Below are 19,459 nucleotides of genomic sequence, written 5' to 3' on the forward strand. Positions count from 1 at the left end.
TTTCAGAGGGTCGGCGGTTCAATCCCCGGCTCTGCTAGTCGCATGTCGATGTGTCCTCGAGCAAGACACTTAACCCCAAAATTGCTCCCGTAGTTGTGCCTACGGTGTAGAAATGTGATCTGAATCTGAATTTTAAGTCGCTTTGGATAAAAGCGTCTGCTAAATGACTGTAATGTAATGTAGGTTTGTGTCAGGCAATTTAATTTTAGGGTCAAATCTAAGACGAGAAGTTTTAAGTAAGAAGAATTTGACAAGAACAAAGTTGGAAAATCATTTGTTCATCTCACAATAAAAGCTGATGTTAGTGAGAACATAAAGAAGCTTTTAGATAATTTTACAACATAAACAACAAAGAAGCCAAAGTACATGTGGCACTTTAAAAGTGAACTTTATTGGTCAGTATACCATGTCAAATACATTCAATTAATTTAGAATCAGTGTAGATTAAGAAAAAAATATTTTTAAGTAAATAATGAGAAAACATAGAATGGTTTATTACTATCATCTAGTTCTATCCAATTTTTGATATATGAATTAACACACTTAGAAAACATTATTTTGCAGTAATAAAGTTTTGTCCTTGAACATGAAAGAAAAAAGGTCAGATCATTCTTTGAAAATTCAACATACAGTATGTACTGTGATCAAGGTTCAGGATTTATCACACATTTATAATATATATAGTATTTGTGGTGTGTGTTACTAAAAATGCTTGGGAACTGATGTAGATTTGTTTCAGGCAATTCAATTTTAGGTCAGATCTAAGATGAGAAGTTTTAAGTTTTAGATAATTTTACAACATAGGCTAGGCAAGTTTATTTGTATAGCACATTTCATCAACAAGGCAATTCAAAGTTCGTCACATAAAACCATTAAAAACATCAAAACATAAGGCAAAAGAAAAGGAGATTTAAAAACAATTAAGAACATTGATGAATGAAGAAAAAAATGTTAAATCATGAAATACATACATACAAAGTCTATGCACAGATGCAATGAGACTGCCGCGGCGCGAATTTGCAATGGCGCGACGCGATTGATGCGAATTCGCGTCAAACGGCAAATCGCCCCAAGCGTGTGAGTTGAAATTTTTCAACTTCAGCGAAATATTCGCGTTACGCCCCAGCGCGATAGCCTATCAGCGTTGAGATGCTCCTGTCATCACTGACTTCCTGCCGTTGTTGAATCAGGAAATAAATACTGTAGCCGTCTGTGTTCACCCAGAGCTCTACAATACCACATATCAATAGAGACCGGACCAAACTATGTGTATAAATATTTGTGTAAACCATCCGGTACAAACAATGAATAAATGCTGCCGTATTTACGCCTGTGTGACGTTATGTTGAGTGTTGATGGAGCTGCTACAATGTTAGCTTAGCCTAGCACCATCCGAGCTCCATTGAGAAGACAAGTAGCCTACAAATCGGCATCATTACGTAGTTGTTTCGGAGTCCCTTTTTGTCGGTTTATTGTCGTTAAATCACAGCCAAATCTGTTTATTTTGTGTTCATACAGCTGTAGTAAACAGCGACGTGTGGCTTGCTAGACACAGTGAATACAGCTCGATAAAATCCACGGAGCTCCTCTGGACAATATTATAAACCCAGACAAGACGGCATTTAGTTTCCCGGGATATCTGTGACTTCCACAACACGTACTAAGCAGAAATAGAGGTTATTTTTTCCATGGTTAATGGCGGACAGTTGAACGGCTTTCAGGGCAATAAGCCACGCCCCCTCTTCGGCACGTCCAGCGCGGTTCGCGCGAATGAACACAAATAGTCCCCGGCGAGACCGGTGGCGCGAATGACGCGAATGTGAACACGGCATTAGACCTGTACAGTGTAAACCACAATGTACCTGGTTTGAATCAGACTGGGGACCTTTGCTGCATGAAATCCCGCTCTCACCCCCCACACATTTTCTGTCTGCATCTGATCATTAATCATTCAAAAGCAAAAATGCCCAACAACACATAGAATCTTTATGCATGTCTTTCACAACAAGCTAATTCAAAGTACATATCAAAACAACACTCAAAGAGAACCTGGATAAGATGAGTTGACAAAAATGGTTGAGACCAAATCCAGAGGCCTCACGTCTCTAACCAGCGTGCATGCAGGGCTCTTCAGTTGGTTGTCAGCTGTGCAGCTGCCGGCTGGGCGGACCAGCTCTAGTGTAATAAAAAGCATCGTTAGCATTATTCAGAACAGCTCAATCTGGAGGCATTATGTAGATATTTTAACTACAGTTTTACCAAATTAGTGGTTCTTCGTCTGGGCTTCCCTTTAGTTCTTTGTAGTGTTTCTTCACCATCACAAGCTCCGATGTAACGTCTAAAAAAACATGTTAACATCAAGTTCACTATTAATCACACTATTGGAAATTTGTTGACATATTCATTTCAGTCAATATTTTTAATGATTATCATGTTATTATTTTGCAACGTTGCCTTTACCTGGGATTGAGTCACCATCTGTCTTGAGCGACAGCTCGATTGATTTCTGCACTGTTTTTTCCAGATTGACCAGGATGTATTTCTAAATTAGCATAAAAATCTTGATCACTCACACACAAAATGTGTCTTATAACAATAGCTGAATGTTTGTGAAAGGGCCTGCAGTGTGTTAGTAGCAATAGCAGCATTCAACAAGAGGCATATTCCACTTGATTATATATATGATGACCTAGAATTGTAGATAAAGATAAGCAGCACAACATGTTTTACTATATCCTCATCGTACGACTTATTATAAAATGTTACAAACCATCAAGTCCCTCAGCTGTTTCAACATATCAGCTTTAGCTTCCTGAAACATGACGTTTTTTAACCCAAGTACGTGCTTCACAATAGTGTCCCTCATATTACTCAGCATGCCGTCTCCTTTAATTTGTTTTGAAACTGCAATAAAACAGAAAACTTCTTCTTCTTTGTTTCTGTATTAAATGGTGCTGAGTTTACATTACTCTGAGGCATTTCAGTGTGTTTCAACATTGGTGATATTTCTTTTTACACAGTGGCGCACTGTTACATTAATGTAGCTTCACACAACAGGAGATGCACAGCAACACTGAGTGAAACTAAATTACTGAGACGATTGAGTCAAATTCTCTGTAAGTTTTCCCTCATTGTCGACTGCCATGTCAACACTGAGGGTCAGACTAAATATAAGAATATATTGTTGTTAAGGAATTGGTACACCCACTAGTTCACTGTGATACCACACAGACATCATTTCTACGTCAAAAGTATTCAGTGTCTTGATGTTGTTTGATGACATTGCTGTACTCTCTCTTTAAAAAAAAGAAAAGGTACTTTTTAATGTTTTTTATTACCAGAATAAATTCTGAAATTATTTTGAATTTTCTGGTCTCTGATTATAAAATTAAAATAAAATGTTTACAGTGAAACTGGATTGACCCAACGAGCATCGCAGGGGAGAAACTCTCATGATGCAGTGTGGTCGGTAGTTAAAGGTTTTAGTGGTGACCTGATGTAATGGCCTCTATGATCCCTCTTTTCTTTCTATTTTGTTCAATTATTATTGCATTAAGTTATTATTTTTCTTGCACAGTAATAAGAAAGGAACTATAATTGTGCAAAATGATGCCCGTCCCTATTTAAGGCCCATCTGTGTGTCCGCATGTTCCATGTTCTTGCATCATTAAGTGGCACTTGCATGAACAATGCATGAACAAGCATAATACATTCCACTACCATCAATCGTTAATTAATAACAACACACCTTTACTAAACCTGTTTGTACATGAAGAGCAATCATTATCAGGACAGCCTATCCCAGGGGAAGAGCACTCTTACCTTTAGGAGACTAGAGGACCCCACCAGAGATGAGCAACACTGGACTTTGGTTGGAATGCACAAAATACAAACCAGTTTTATTTGTTTTTTACAGAAAGGAAAAAAAGATTAACAAAAATGAATACCAAAAAATCGATGTAAAAGTTAATACAAAATGTCAAATGTTAAGAGTATGAACCCACCAGAAGTCATCCAAAAAAGGCCAAAAAGCCTCGATCCTTTGCTGTCTCCTATATATACGCTTCTCCTTGGCGCTTCCTGCAACCTCCAGGTCCATATATGGTAGACAACAGATCATTCTCAAATCATTGGACGAAACAGTCCTAATAGTCTTATCACTTCTGACAGACCTACTTTTTAGGGTAAACAACCCCCCCTTTGTGGAAGGTGTGTAGTGGGAACTTGTGATCCATGCAGCTGACTGCCTGCACCTATGTCCTCTTCTTCTGAGACGTTAAGAACTACTTATTGTATATTCTCATGTTCTACGCTTTAAGGATAAAATGTATATATCGGTGTGTCTGTTACACAGATAAAGCACTTCTTATGCTTCTCTAACTTTACGGCCTGAAACAGGATGTTCCAGTACACAGGCCCCATTGAACAGGATGTCTCTCTAACTAACTGATTAGTTTCCTGAGTTTACAGCCTTTCTCTCCTGGTGACTGTCAATCATCCTGTCAGAGTGAGTTCACTAAAAGTTCACTTATTTCATTAGTTTTAACAAACAGTCAACACTACAAGCACGTATGATTATATTTTGGTAAATGATAGAAAGTCACACATTAAATCAAAATCATTGAACCATCCCTAAACAATATGGGATTACATGTAACGAGTATATTGATATCTGAAAATACAACTCTTAGCTTGATAATAAACAATAGATCGTAACTCATCATAGACAATGGAAAGACAATAGAGGATAAACAACTTGTCTGAAATACAAACAACACATTAAGATGGGACCTCCTGTCTGGCTCGAGGTCACAGGGGTCATGTTTCATACATGCCAGTTTAGGTGTGAATCTACAACACGCCTAGAAGACTAAATTGTGTAAGTGTCAGCCAGATGCTCAAACCACAGGATGCTGCCTTAACGCTTTTTGGGGTCTCGCCTCTCGCTCCTCAGGCAGAGAGGTGTTAATCATTTGGTGTATCAATTATTTTAATTGCAGAATAGAGAGATGGGTTTCTAGGGTGTAGTGTGTCTCGGACATTCTTGGTGGACACTTCAACAATAGAAAGAAGGTCAGATCATTCTTTGAAAATTAAACATACAGTACGTACTGTGATCAAGGTTCAGGATTTATGTTAAACACCCATAAAATCATTGGAATGTCAATTAAAATTGGACTAAAAACGTATAGAAATCAAGAAAAAAATGTTAAATCATTAAAACAAAATGTATCTGGGACATCATAGTGGACCGGTCTCTAAGACCTGTACCCCACACACATTTTCTGTCTGCATCTGATCATTAATCATTTAAAAGCAAAAATGTCCTACAAAAGATAGAAAATATAGAATTTCTATGTCTTTCACAACAAGCTAATTCAAAGTACATATCAAAACAACACTCAAAGAGAACCTGGATAAGATGAGTTGACAAAAATGGTTGAGACCAAATCCAGAGGCCTCACGTCTCTAACCAGCGTGCATGCAGGGCTCTTCAGTTGGTTGTCAGCTGTGCAGCTGCCGGGCTGGGCGGAACAGCTCTAGTGTAATAAAAAGCATTGTTAGCATTATCCAGAACAGCTCAATCTGGAGGCATTATGTAGATATTTTAACTACAGTTTTACCAAATTAGTGGTTCTTGATCTGGGCTTCCCTTCAGTTCTTTGTAGTGTTTCTTCACCATCACAAGTTCCAATTCAACGTCTTAAAACAACAACAACATAATGTTAACATCAAGTTCACTATTAATCACAATATTGGAAATTTGTTGACCTATTCATTTCAATCAAATATTTTGAGTAATTTTAGTGATCATCATGTTATTATTTTGTAACGTTGTCTTTACCTGGGATTGAGACACCATCTGTCTTGAGCGACAGCTCGATTGATTCCTGCATTGATTCTTCCAGATTTTTCAGGATGTCATTCTAAATTAGCATAAAAATCTTTATCACTCACAGACAAAATGTGTCTTATAACAATAGCTGAATGTTTGTGAAAGGGCCTGCAGTGTGTTAGTAGTAAAAGCTGCATTCAAAAAGAGGCATATTCCACTTGATTATATATATGATGACCTAGAATTGTAGATAAAGATAAGCAGCACAACATGTTTTACTATATCCTCATCGTACGACTTATTATAAAATGTTACAAACCATCAAGTCCCTCAGCTGTTTCAACATAACAGCTTTAGCTTTCTGAAACATGACGTTTTTTGGATCAAGTACGTGCTTCTCCATAGTTTTTCTCATTTTATTCAGCATGTCCGTTCCCTCAATTTGTTTTGCTTCTACAATAAAACAGAAAACATTCGTCAATTAAATGTTATTATAATTACATTCTGCACAATTATGATGAATAATGTGCATCTTTACAGTGTCAGGTTTTATATGTGATGATCTTTATCGTACCGTCATAGCATTTCTGCATGTTTGTCTCAATTGTTGTCGTCAGACTGCTGTAGATTGTTTTCTTACGGTCACAGATGATTTTGTTGAGTTTTGTCTTAATCTGTTCTTCCTAAGAGAGAGAATATGAATCGTAGATCCACATATTTTAGATAAAATCAAGGTAATATACAAATAAGGCTCATCATTTTTCAAAGGGCGTCTCCAGTTGTAACTGACATTGACTGTATTGATAGACTTCTTCATATTCAGTGTATATATGTTAACAGCTAAAAACATCTATATTTCATTTATTCTCTAATGTCTAATGACATTCTTCATGTCTGCTGAAGCCTTTCTGACCTGGACTAATAGCTTAATAAAGATTAACGGTACTATTCTCCTCTTTTACCTCTGTAATGAGAAATATCAATTGCAGTTCGACATCTTTGTACTCTGTCTTCTCTTTCATCATCTTCGTGTCAAGTGAAAATGAATTGAGGACTCCGCTGAAAGGTCCACATTTTCCTTCATTTCTGAAACATGTTAACAAGTTGAAATGTTTCATAAATGCATCATTGACAAGTTTGTATTTCAATAATGTAATTTGTATGTATGCATTATATCTCATAACTTGTATAACTGTATAATGTACAATTTGTTATTTCTAGACATTCTCCATAGTTTGTACAATTAGCCTGCTCAGGGTTTTATGTCTTTATTAAGTCATTTCTTACGGGAAGGTCTTCTTGAATTCCTCATCAATGCTCTCAGTCAGGCATGAAGATAACTTCATATTGAGGTTTATTTGTTTCCCCTTTGTTGTCTTGTGTATGCCATCATGTTGTACTATACACTTCAGTGTCTTGTGGAAACCCCTACCTGACTTATTCTGAAACAAAACAGAAAAAACAGAAACATTTTTAAGACATTCATATAAAGTGCAAAATCCGTTGTAATGATGTTGTAATAATTCAAATACGTACAGGATGTATCACAGACTTCAAGGCTTTTTCACATGAACTTTTAGATTTTTCAACCCCCTCACTGAGGCACTTTTCAAAAGCCTGATTAGTCTCTTCCATTGGTTTCCTGACTTTATCAAGTTCATCCCTCATCTTTTGTTGAAGGACTGTGTACACAGCTGTCTTTGTGTCAGCCTGAAATCAACAACAACACATTCAGTATTCAAAGCAATGAAACCATTCTGTTACTTGACTGAGTTTTCTTGAGTTATTCACATTTATACAAACTGTTGTTGATTTTGAGTGAGACCACCCTTTAATTACTGTCGTTATGCAGCCTCTCTGAAGCAACACGAAATCAGGAAACTTTATTGATAAAATATATGTATGGATGACATTACATGTAAGTAGTCTGTCTTTGACTTTATGTTTTCACATTATTTTCTGTCAATATTAATGATTAAAGACAAAGAAAGAGATTTTATTTCTTGATCTTACCCCTCCTCTACGGCGGGCCCCTTGAATCAGAGAGAGAATCCCACGAGCTCCAGACACACAGTTTAACGTCTCTGAGTGACAGTCATTGAGATCCTGCAGAAATTTCTGAAGTTTGGGTATTTCTGTAAAAAAAATGTAGTTTGCATCTTACATAGTTACAAAACAGACGAACATTTTATTGCCATAATCCAAATAGTCATTCTTGTTTGTTTTGTTAAAGTAAAGTAAATCTAAATGTGCTCATATATGAAGACTTCACCTACCAGTGTCGTCTTTATCTCGACGTTTCTGTTTTAGAAACTCTTTGGAGCTCACTGTGAACACTTTTAGACTTCCATCACTGAAATGTTTCTGAAAAGAAAACGTTTTGGTTTTAAGGAATGCTTAGAGTCGTAGACAATCTTTATGTTATACTTTCTGTCAGTCTATAAAACTCACCTTAACCTCCTTTAGTTTGCTGAATTCTCCTCTCACTTCTTTCTTGGCTCGATCGTTTTTTTTCAATATCAAAGCACGAACACCAGCTGCTGAACTAAATGAAAATATTTGCATTATTTTGCACCTCAAACAGTTTTTGGAGAACTGAAACCTCAAATTCCAACTTTTTTTGCATCGAGAATAAAAGTCTAAATGATCTCTTTTAAACCTGCAGCTGTAACTATCGAATCCACCATTTATACTGAAACGTGCATCACTTTAATTTACAGGTCCGTGATCTAATAGGAAGTTTTCTTTTAACATATATGTATATGTACTGTTGGCATCTTAAATCACTTACTGCTCTTTTGAATCGTCTGAATCTTCCGTGAGGTCAGACTTGGTGCAGATAAAGTGAATGTGCTGACACTGGCCACCATTTCCCATGAAGCTAGAGGCACTTTCCAGGATCTCCCAGGCTTCTCGCTCTGATGCAACTCGATTCATTTCAGTCACGATCCACACAGTGGAACAACTTCCAACGACCTGAAGGGACATGACAGCAAGTTAATTATGATGGTCATCAGTACTTTGTAATATCATGATGTCACAGTTTAACACAGTAATACACTAAACAGCACTGCATGTGATGAATTACCGTTTTCCACATCTTGTCCCTGCTCTTGTTACGATCCCCATTTCCAGGAAGATCCACAAGTGTGACGTGCTTCAGAAGATCATTATTTGGCACCTTGATAGTCACACACTTCACTAGTGGCCAATACCAACTCTTTACTTCTTCACCTTCTCCATCTTTTGGGTCGCTTCTTGTGTATCTGACTAATTTTGCAGATAGCTCTTTAGCCTGCAATAAATAATAAAATGAGATTAATGCAACGTAAGAATATTTCATTCATATGCACAGACCCCAACTTCAAACTGCTTTACAAATTGTACAAAAGAATTAAAACAAGAAAATATATAAAATAAGAGCAATTAAATTACCCCATCATTGAAACAACAAAAGCAGTGTTGAGATTTAATAATACAAGATGTCATTTAATGCTAATGTAAAATGTTTGGGCACAAAGATGGAGGAAAAATCCTGATTGGATGTTGTTAAAACAGTTATATAAATATATTTATCTACCGGTAGACAAACTTCTTCATGATTTTTCTATAAAGGGGACATTTTCTATGGGTTTGTAGTTTTCGAGGACAGGTGCATCAAGGCTCTGTTTTTAAATTTCACATACTGATTTTACTTTTACATTTGTACATAAACCTCAATAACATTTCCCTCTGTCAGACAGACAAGAAGGCTTCTTATGAAGTGATACAAGATTTTTACTCTTACTCACTGTTTTTACTGTCAAAATCTTCCTCTTGGAAAGGAGAAATTCTGGGATCTCTTTGAAATATCTGTCATTCATGAGGTCATCAACAGATTTGATTTTCCAGTCTTCTCCATACAGCGCTGACAGCTTGTCATCTATGTCCCGACAATCATCGTCACTTTCCTGATCACTTTCCTGATCCGCATTATCCCCAAGGAAATTTTTAAAGAACCACAACTCATCTTTCCACTCCTAAATAGAATTTAAAAAATACCTTTAACTTCGTTAAATCATATGGCATACATTTGGCATAGTTTCACGTAAACAAACATATTCAGCTCATTTTACCTCTTTTGTAATGAACTCAATGTTTGCCTCATACTTTGAGTTCTGCATGTTAGCCTCCACTTTAATCATGACTGAGGTACATGCTCTGATGTCTCCAGAGGGCAGGAGATCCTTCTCTCCAATGACGGCATTTATCAAAGAGCTCTTTCCAGCCCCGGTTCTGCCAAAGACACCAACCACCTCCCTCTTGTCCGTCTTCAAATCACTGATTTTTTTCCTGTTGTATAAGAGTTTATGTGCGGGTTAATTAATTTGTTTCAAAACATAAAAACACTGATAGAATGTGTCAAAGTCAGAAAGAGATCCGTCTATGAACAGCCCTCTTCAGCATATTGTACTATCTTCAGTAGAAGTCATTTACTGTACATTTTGGGTAAATTAAGACTTTTTTTTCAAACAGAACTAGAATTAACGCCTCACGACTGAATCCCTCAGACAAACAGTCAAGTTGCAGTTTGCATCCATGTCTTTCCAAATTGTCATCACTTCATCATTTTATCCTATTAGACATTTGTGTGGAATTGTCATAATTAACTGAATTCTTCAGTTATGATCAAAAATGTGTTTTGTGAGGTCACAGTGACCTTGACCTGTGACCACCAAATTGTAATCAGTTCATCCTTGAGTCCAAAACAAATTCCTTCGAGACGTTGGTGAGAAATGGACATACGTACGTACGTACGTACGGCCGGACAAACCCATGATGTCTGGCTCAACACTATCAGTCTTAAATCTCTTAGTGAAACTGGCCTCTGGTCAGCAGTGGAACCAGGCCCGTATAACATATTAATATGGAAACTTTAATAAACTTTATACTTACTTCAGGAAGTTGTTGAGCTTGTTGTCTTGGGGAGGTATTTTCAGACTGACACATCTCATGATGTTTTTCACATCAGACAGTATGATTTCTTCTGTCAGAGTGAAAGTAAAGAACTGTTCAGCAGGAACCATGAACCAGTGTATCAAGTAAGCGGTAATGCACAATGAGGAGAGCGTGAGAGGGACTTTCTCTGCCAGGTCCATGTAGGATAAGATTGATAAGATGACAAGATTGCATATGGCAGCAAATGAGAGTATTTTTTGTGGCCAAGATATAGAAACACACATTTGCTATGTAAGTAAGCTAAGTAAAAATGTTATTACATAAAAAAGTTAACCCTATAGTAAGTTGTAGGTTGCCATTGTTCGTAAAGTATTATAAATACCTGAGTCTGATCCTGGTTTGATGACAAGTCGTTGTTTTCTAGTTGGTGATTGACGTTGGCTGGACTCATCCTGAAGATCTGACTCTCTCTTTACTTTTTGGATATTTTTATTTGGTAAAATAAAAGCAAAAAGAAAAGTTTGTTGCATCTGCCTCTCACAATATTAAAACATGTTCTCGATATAGTTTCTTAGTCAAAGTAAGATATTACCACCTTAAAAAACTTCAATGAACACTACATGTAACCAATAAGATAAAGTGTGTCTCACCTTTATCACTTGTGTCACTGGTGGACGGACGACCCTGAGGGTGAACATGAACATTTGTGTCTTAAATCAATACTAAGTGGCCAAATAAAAGTTTGAATAGACAATGAAAATATGATCTATATAATTATAATAAATGCTTTATGATATCTGAGTGCTTGAAACTTTATTCAACTTACTTCAGCTGATGATTCAACTGTTTCTGGATTTGCTGTGTTTTGTTCCTTTTAGACACGAAAGACAATAGTTGCAAATCCACAATAGTAAATAAATGTTTAAATTCTAGCTCATTACTGTTAATGAGATATTATTATCAATTATGTGTCATGAAAACAGAAGTCTGTGCTCCTGTAAATTATAAATACAGTATTTGTGTAAATTGTGTTCACAGTACAGAACGTTACCTTTAACATCTTGAGTCTCTCCTCTAATTTTGACCTTGGTCCCATTTTTGGGATCATCTCTGTGATTTTTCGATCATTCAGAAGGTAAAGACTTTCTTCGTCAATTTCATGTTCTGCAATTAACAAGAAGAATTGCCAGGATTAATCAACACTGATCTCTCCCATTTTCTTAAAACTATGTCTGTCAAGAATATGTCAGCATTGTACTGAAGAACAACATTGCAGCATTTTTCATAGTTCTTTTAGTTCTGTAGATGCTTATACGTTTCAGTATTGTTAGGTCATATAAACACTTTATAAAATCTGTGCCCATAAAAGAGTCATGGTAATACTTTACCTTCAAATATTGGTATCAACTGGCTGAGACCCCATTCAGTTAATTTATTACGAACAAAATCATCCATGACCACGAACGGCAACTGGAAGGTAAACAAATAATCATGTTTTAAATCAACCACTGCAACTTTGGAGAGTTACATTTCACTGAAGGAAAAGAAGTTATGAAACTTCTATTATCAGACTCAAGGAAAAAGCAAAGACTGAAAAAACGAGTCACGTCACAATGAACGGTACAGCTCATATAGACATACATCAGTTCATACAACAACTGAAATGATTAATCAATTCATCAACTAGTCAATTGCCAGAAAAATAATTTGCAACTATTTTGATAAAGTCAATTTTCATGTTAAAACATTTTATGGCTCCAGGTTCTCTTTATCTTATTTTATATTTAATATGTTTAGCTTTGGCAACAGTCCTAATTTAAAAAATATTAAATAAAAATAATGCTTGTTGGACCATTGTGAAGGTGTCACTTTTGGCATCTGGGTAATTGTGACAGCATTTCTCACTATTTTCTCAATTTGTTTACAAACCAAACAAACAAACGATTAAAAGAGAAAATGTTCAGCAGATTAATCCATGATGAAAATGATAATAAATTGCCGTCCTACACCAATTAATTAACTACAACAATAAAATCCTGCTTCCTGCAGGAGTTATGAGAATCTAATGATATAATTGAATAACAGGCATACGGGCTATTGTTCTGCATTGAAATACATTCAGTACCTTTTCCTGAATAACCCACTGCAGCACCAGGCCTGTTTAAATACTCTAATGCAGGGTGCGTCACTATCAGCATACGTTACGTTTACGCAATCTCCCATGTAGCGTTAGATATCTGGCAATATGTTGTTTGTCCCCAAGAGTACCAACTTTTCATCAAGTCGGGATAAGGGCACTTCATTATTTAAATTCTAGCGTGTAACTTTACAGCCTTTTGTTTGTTATTCACGGAGGAGATCTTCCGGCTTTCAAACGGTCAATAAGAGATTAAAAGAGAAAATGTAAATAAGAATCACCCGCGGTGTTTGATTTCCTTAATACCATAATATTAATTCCAACGGTTACCTGTAGCGTGTAGGCAATAGATGTAGATCAATGCCGGTCCTCCAAGGTGGAGCAGTCCTTTGTTCTCAATAGTTGTCCGACACCACACAGGAAAACGAAACCTAAAGTGTTTTTGATTCCTGGTTGTGAAACTCCTCCCATGATGAATCTCCCTACTTATGTATTTATTTTATTCGTTCTTATGAAAATTGTCGACACAAGACCGTGTTCTGCTACACAAATTTGTTTGTACTTTTCTCAAATAATGTGGGTAAAATGATGTATAATTTAGCTTTTTGAGCCTCAAACTGTAAATGACATGTTTGAACATACTGAACTAAATACTGACAACTGCAACATTAAAGGGAGGAACGGTTGTGTAAGGGGGACACAAGCCTAACAGGCTGGAAACCACTGTTTTAATCTTGAACATTACATTTTATGAGTTTATCAAATATTTTAATGTAAAATCTTACTCTGAAAAGCAACTAACTTCAGCTGACAGATAAGTGTGCTGGTGTATGAAGTGTAGTATTCCCCTCTGAGATGTAGTGGAGTTGGATGTACAAAGTAACTTAAAAAGGAAAACGTGCCTCAAAATAGTACTAAAAGTACTGTACTTGGGTTAAATGTTCTTAGTTGATTTTCACCAGTGTTAAAACTACAGGAAGATAGGATATATATACTGTATATATAGAGAGAGAACTACAATGCCAGGTCAGGCAATACCAGAAGTCCACTATTGTGCACTAAATCTTATAAAGTCCAGTTAGTGGATACTCACTTGTACTGTAAATATTATGTTTCTTCTGCATCTTGAATATGTTGCTCGAAATGTTTACAGTGAAAAATTCAGCCAAATGTTTGGCTAACTGTCTGTCTGCGGTTTGGTGCTGAGCAGGTAGTGCACAGTGGGTTTCAAGAGCTATTTATCTGAAAACAGCTCCTGCTGCAGCCGAAGATGATGCTCTGAGAGCGCTGAGAGTGAACCACAGCAGTAAAGTTGTGGCCGGACAGATGAACAATGAGCTGAAACTCACTGCAAAGCTCAAAGGATAAAAATCTGAAATACAAAATCCTTCAATTTGACTGTGACACTAGCCTGCGCCCACATACATTTAGTTGTTTATAGCTGGAGAGTTCTTGAATAAACCTATTTTGTTATATGATGTACGGTTTATTGTACTGTTAGTGCACATTTTGCAGTATGTATTTTATCATGAGTATGACTGTATCTGATACTGCTGTGACGCTTGTGTTTTAATATCTTAAGGAATTTGTGCTTTATCAATCACATTGCTCGATAAAATAAAATAATACAATCAGTTGTTTGTTGTGCATGCATGTGGACATAATACACCCACTATAAGTTGTTCTTGCTGTGAACACCAGAGGGCAGTAGAGTCTATGTTTTGCTGAACAGATGTTTTGATTTATCTCCACAGTATGCAAGTAGTATTGAACAATCTTACATTTAGTTTTAGTTTCTCTATGTATTCCACTCCTCTGGTGCTCTGGGTACTTTGGACTCTTTTATACTAACTGTCCCCTCACTGCACTGACAGAGATCACATGGTTTGGTGAGATTAACAGTTGCTGCAACAGAAAGACGAGAACAAATGACAAAGGCCTGAACGGGTTAAACAGATATTTGAATGTATATTTTTGTGTTGGAAATTTTCTCTTTCTTTGTAGGCCATTCACAAATTGACACTTTTACCAGTTAACACGTTTTGTTTCGCATTTGACATCAAATCTTGAAATAAATCATTTGTGCTGTATCGGTATACTCACTTAAATAAAAGAACAATCCGGTGTGTGTTTCTTGTGCATGCATGTGGGCAGCATGGTTGACACACATTGTTTACCCACACTAAGTTTTTCTTGCTGTGAACACCAGAGGGTAGTAGAGGCTCACCAGTAACTTCCTGTTGAGGTTGTCTGGCATCATTATAAACTGCTGCCTCTGCATTAAGATAAAGGGACTTCTGTAGCACTTATTATGACAGCTTGGTAATAAGGTAATGTTGGGTAATTACTAATAATGATGTGTTAGTTATGTTATTTATTGTGTCATGCCAGTATAAGCAAACGCCCAGCCGACATGGACATCCTGCAGTCCTTCTCTCACTGTTAACTCTCCTGCTCCCATCGGTTCCTACAGCTAATGGTCATTTACCTGAACGTAACTCTGCAGAGCTTTAAACAGTCCTTCAGCCCAGAAAACCACGCCCAGTTTCTACAGGGAACATCAATATTTCTTTTCCCATCGGCCCAGCAGACCTTATACCCCGAAGTCCAGTACGGTCAGGGGAAGTTGCTGGCATGGCAGATTGGGGAGAATCTCTCTCAGGGGCCATGATGTCCCCCAGTCACAGGGGCTCAGTGGGTAGTGAAAGTGGCAATCGTCGATCCAGCCACTGTGGTACCAGTCCAGTGCAGGAGCCCTGTAGCCCCATTAGTGCCTCAGGGTTTAGCCCAAAGGGACACCTTGACCATCTGGCTGCAGGATTTCGCCGGCGCTGCCACACTTTGAACAGCCAACTGCATAGCTGCCACTCTGGAGTTGAGCACATAGACTGTTGTAAAACAGAGTTGACATAAGACAAAAAGAGTGTTGTGATCTATTAACTCTTATTATTACTACTTCTATTCGGACAACTCTTCATTCACCATTTAATCAAGATAAATTGGAGAAAGAGCTGCATGTAAAGTGCAGACAGCTCAAAATAGAGAAGTTCAAACACCTAAATTGAAAGTATGTTTCTTTTTCCAGGTTTTCCCAGTCCTGTAAGTTCCAGTGTGTCCTCTCCCTCTGTCCAGCCTCCCGGTTATCTGTGGGGACCCACATTGGCAGTTAGCAAACCTCGAGCGAGGCTAAGTCTGGTAGGTATGCACAAGTAGACAAGAGGGTGTGTGTGATTGCATAAGTTACACATGTTGAGATCTGGCTGGAGAAGGTTTGGTTATTGGCAAATATACAAATAAATTATTGCTATTATTTAAAATGATTAATATCAATAGGATTATTAACAACGATTTATAATAACGGGGCACCACCCTGGGATCAGGGACCAGTAACCAAATTGTGGATTAAGTCAAAAAATTGGTGTTCACTCAAAAAATGTAAAAGTACTATTCCACATTCAGAGTGAACAGTGAAGGTTTGAATCAGCACTGACCATAAAAAACAGCTATTATCAATAACAATACTAATCAAAAATCAATAATATTATAAATCAACAAACATCTATTATACAACTGCAGGCATACTAAACCTAAAAGCAACAAACAAGCATGTGGCGAGGGGAATGTGGGTGTCTGTATGTCTGTGTGTGGGTGTATCAGGGGGGAGAGAGAGAGAGAGAGAGAGCAAGGTGGTGTAGGTGAGGGGTTTGGCGCGGTTTCATAGTTTAGGCTTTTCTTTTTACATGCGAAGTCGCAACACATATTAGATGGACGTTTATTTGTCAAACCCTCTCTGTGTTTTCTATCTTCACGTTCCCATCTTCACGTATCTTCTTGTTGTCCAGGTTATGACAGCAGAGCAGCAGAGAGCCTTCTGTCGAATTGGCGCCATCATTCGTGGCTTCCTCACTCGCAGACTGCTCAAAACAGAGAAGGTCAAACATCTGCGACAGACCATCCTGGTGAGATTACACGTTTAACACAAATAACACACAAATACAAATGAGCACAACCAATTGAAAACACCAATGTGATTTTAATAAGAGTTAATCAATAAATCTATCATCATGTTAGTGAAAAACTGTGTTTAGGAATGTGTTCTGTATATATGTGTGCTTAGGATACACAGGAGTTCATCCGCTCCTTCCAGACAGAAGGTCCACAGAAGAGAGGCCCCTGCTCTGCACAAGATCGCTCCCTGCAGGAGAGAGTTAGAGCCCAGGTATGAACGTGTAGTTACTGTCTATAGACAGCAGAGGTCCATCTTACTCTGTGTTTATGTGTGCCTCTTTTGTCCCGCAGTTACGTGCAGCCCTTTATGACATCCATGACATCTTCTTTGAAATGCCTCTCTGGGATCGATTAGCATTGCTGCAGCAGGACAGGGAGCTCCGAGCAGAGAGGAAGCTGCGAGACATGGTAACCTGTCAACTTGAAAAGCTTATCATGATGAACTGTATTTATATTACACCTTGATTACCACACGGACAAAGTGACTTACAGGAAAGAAACACTGTTTGGTGGCTCGTCTTATACCGTCAGTGTCAGTGCTTCAGTCATACACTATGATCCTTACTGACTGTTTCAAAAGGAGAAAGCCAAGGGCCCCAAGGAGAGAGTGGTTCTGTCTGCTGCCACACAGAGGTCTCTGGACAGGAAAAAGAGGTACGATGGGAAAGAGGAACACAGCCTTACATTGTAGATGAGATCTGGTTTTAGACACTAATGTTTTTGATGATGGGCTCCAGGGATCAGCAGTGTTTTTATTGTATGTGTTTGGCGCTCCTCCAGGGTCGGTGAATCCCCATCAATGGCTAGAAAGAAGCAGCAGAAGCCAAAGAGCCCCACTACTAACAGGTGCTCTAGACTGAACTACAATTTCCTGTGTTTAATGTCCCCAGAAGATTAGTTATCTAAATACATCCTTTCTTCATTCACAGAGTCCTGAAGCCAAACCAAGGCCAAAACTCTCCTGTGCCAGGCCAGCTGAACCGCCAGGGGTGAGACTTGTTTCACCAAAATCACAAAGTGCCTTATCTTGATTTCATAAATCACATAAACTGCCGTATGTCATCTCTTAGGAGATATGTCACTCCACCTCACCCCACTACTGAGAAAATGCTGATAAGCTTTTTGGGTTGCTAGTGTCCTAATTAACAAGCATTACACTTTTTCTGACTCTGATGAAGACACACTTGGCTTCAGAACGGTAGTCTTCTAATAAAGTGTGTTGCCTTAAATCCATGTGCTCCAGTATACTTTGGACCTAAGCTCTGAAGTCTCTCCTGATTGCACATTTCATATTTTATATGCTGACCTAATCTATTTCGCATATCAGCAAAAATCCAGAAGTGGACGTCATGCTTGGCTAACCAATGAACTGTAATTCCAATACTTTATTTGCCTCTTGCTGAAGGCAACAGCGTACAGAAATGTTTGGATTTCAGCTTTTACAGATGACTTTAAAGTCAGCAAAGTATGACAGGGGCTTTTTCTTCTCAGGAGCTGGTACAGAAAGACCCCAGAGGAGAGAGTGAGGCGCTCAGACAGCCTGAAGAAGCAACACTCTCTGGGTTAACAGATCACTCAACTTCCCCCGACCTGTGAACTTTGATTTTTTTAGTCTTTGAATACAAACCTTGCCCCACTGAAAGTCCAGTCTGTGCTGCTAATATGATTGTACCATCTGAAACTCAAATGATTGTATTCACTACCATACTTGAGCTCACTGGTATACATCATCACTATGTCATTGTGTTTTACTGTTGTAGCTGAAAAGAGCTGAACTGAGCACACATCTCACAGGGAGCTTGATATCGTCTGGTCGACACATTTTACACTTTAAAGAAGTGAAAAGAAAGTAAGTCTATTTAAATGCAAGCTAGAAGAAGGTCAGAGTTAAAGGAAAATAATTTGTATCCGTGCCGAAGAGCATTGCCTTTGCTATCTGCAGCATGTTAGCATGCATATATTTACCATGTTGTGTTCATAAACATCTAGTGCTTATAGCTGTAAGAGAATTTACAAAATGACTTTCATGCTGACAATCACATGAAAGTATTTAGGTGAGTATAATACATGAATTAGACTTGTTTTGTTCAAGGGCTTTAAGTACCTGTTTGTGCTTTGTTTCTGTATTAAATGGTGCTGAGTTTACATTACTCTGAGGCATTTCAGTGTGTTTCAACATTGGTGATATTTCTTTTTACACAGTGGCGCACTGTTACATTAATGCAGCTTCACACAACAGGAGATGCACAGCAACACTGAGTGAAACTAAATTACTGAGACGATTGAGTCAAATTCTCTGTAAGTTTTCCCTCATTGTCGACTGCCATGTCAACACTGAGGGTCAGACTAAATATAAGAATATATTGTTGTTAAGGAATTGGTACACCCACTAGTTCACTGTGATACCACACAGACATCATTTCTACGTCAAAAGTATTCAGTGTCTTGATGTTGTTTGATGACATTGCTGTACTCTCTCTTTAAAAAAAAGAAAAGGGACTTTTTAATGTTTTTTATTACCAGAATAAATTCTGAAATTA

General features: G+C 37.7%; 2 protein-coding genes across 2 annotated transcripts; one reads left to right on the top strand and one right to left on the bottom strand.

Annotated features, from left to right (window-relative positions):
- Nucleotides 1–363: 363 nt before the first annotated feature.
- On the bottom strand, nucleotides 364–13,369 carry LOC142939717 (nuclear GTPase SLIP-GC-like). The gene is made up of 24 exons (XM_076082855.1): nucleotides 13,242–13,369; nucleotides 12,163–12,244; nucleotides 11,826–11,938; nucleotides 11,601–11,645; nucleotides 11,425–11,458; nucleotides 11,157–11,249; nucleotides 10,772–10,862; nucleotides 9,952–10,168; nucleotides 9,628–9,855; nucleotides 8,925–9,131; nucleotides 8,628–8,812; nucleotides 8,288–8,381; nucleotides 8,113–8,200; nucleotides 7,850–7,971; nucleotides 7,373–7,546; nucleotides 7,124–7,278; nucleotides 6,799–6,922; nucleotides 6,411–6,519; nucleotides 6,156–6,289; nucleotides 5,846–5,927; nucleotides 5,625–5,703; nucleotides 3,823–5,540; nucleotides 2,260–2,338; nucleotides 364–2,175 (listed from the first exon to the last, which is right to left on the bottom strand). Coding segments are annotated over exons 2-22 (2,442 nt in total). The 5' UTR covers nucleotides 12,230–12,244; nucleotides 13,242–13,369; the 3' UTR covers nucleotides 364–2,175; nucleotides 2,260–2,338; nucleotides 3,823–5,539.
- On the top strand, nucleotides 12,228–18,486 carry LOC142939719 (centriolar coiled-coil protein of 110 kDa-like). Its single transcript, XM_076082857.1, has 10 exons — nucleotides 12,228–12,251; nucleotides 15,385–15,526; nucleotides 15,997–16,106; nucleotides 16,754–16,870; nucleotides 17,029–17,130; nucleotides 17,211–17,327; nucleotides 17,500–17,573; nucleotides 17,700–17,765; nucleotides 17,849–17,908; nucleotides 18,411–18,486. The coding sequence occupies exons 1-10, from the start codon at nucleotides 12,228–12,230 to the stop codon at nucleotides 18,484–18,486; spliced, it is 888 nt and encodes a 295-aa protein (XP_075938972.1).
- The last annotated feature ends 973 nt before the right edge of the window (nucleotides 18,487–19,459 follow it).

The sequence above is a fragment of the Anarhichas minor genome, unplaced genomic scaffold (assembly GCF_050575085.1).
Source record: "Anarhichas minor isolate MPS153535 unplaced genomic scaffold, ASM5057508v1 ptg000107l, whole genome shotgun sequence".
Classification (NCBI taxonomy): Eukaryota; Metazoa; Chordata; class Actinopteri; order Perciformes; family Anarhichadidae; genus Anarhichas; species Anarhichas minor.

Bases quoted from the DNA above. Each gene is read 5' to 3' on its own strand.
- LOC142939719 (XM_076082857.1), top strand. From the start codon at position 12,228: ATGACCACGAACGGCAACTGGAAG. The intron at 12,252-15,384 runs GTAAACAAATAA...CGGTTCCTACAG, and splicing joins CCACGAACGGCAACTGGAAG to CTAATGGTCATTTACCTGAA. The intron at 16,107-16,753 runs GTAGGTATGCAC...CTTGTTGTCCAG, and splicing joins CTCGAGCGAGGCTAAGTCTG to GTTATGACAGCAGAGCAGCA.
- LOC142939717 (XM_076082855.1), bottom strand. From the start codon at position 12,229: ATGGATGATTTTGTTCGTAATAAATTAACTGAATGGGGTCTCAGCCAG. The intron at 11,250-11,424 runs GTGAGACACACT...ATATCCAAAAAG, and splicing joins CAGTGACACAAGTGATAAAG to TAAAGAGAGAGTCAGATCTT. The intron at 7,279-7,372 runs GTACGTATTTGA...GTTTTGTTTCAG, and splicing joins TGAAGTCTGTGATACATCCT to AATAAGTCAGGTAGGGGTTT.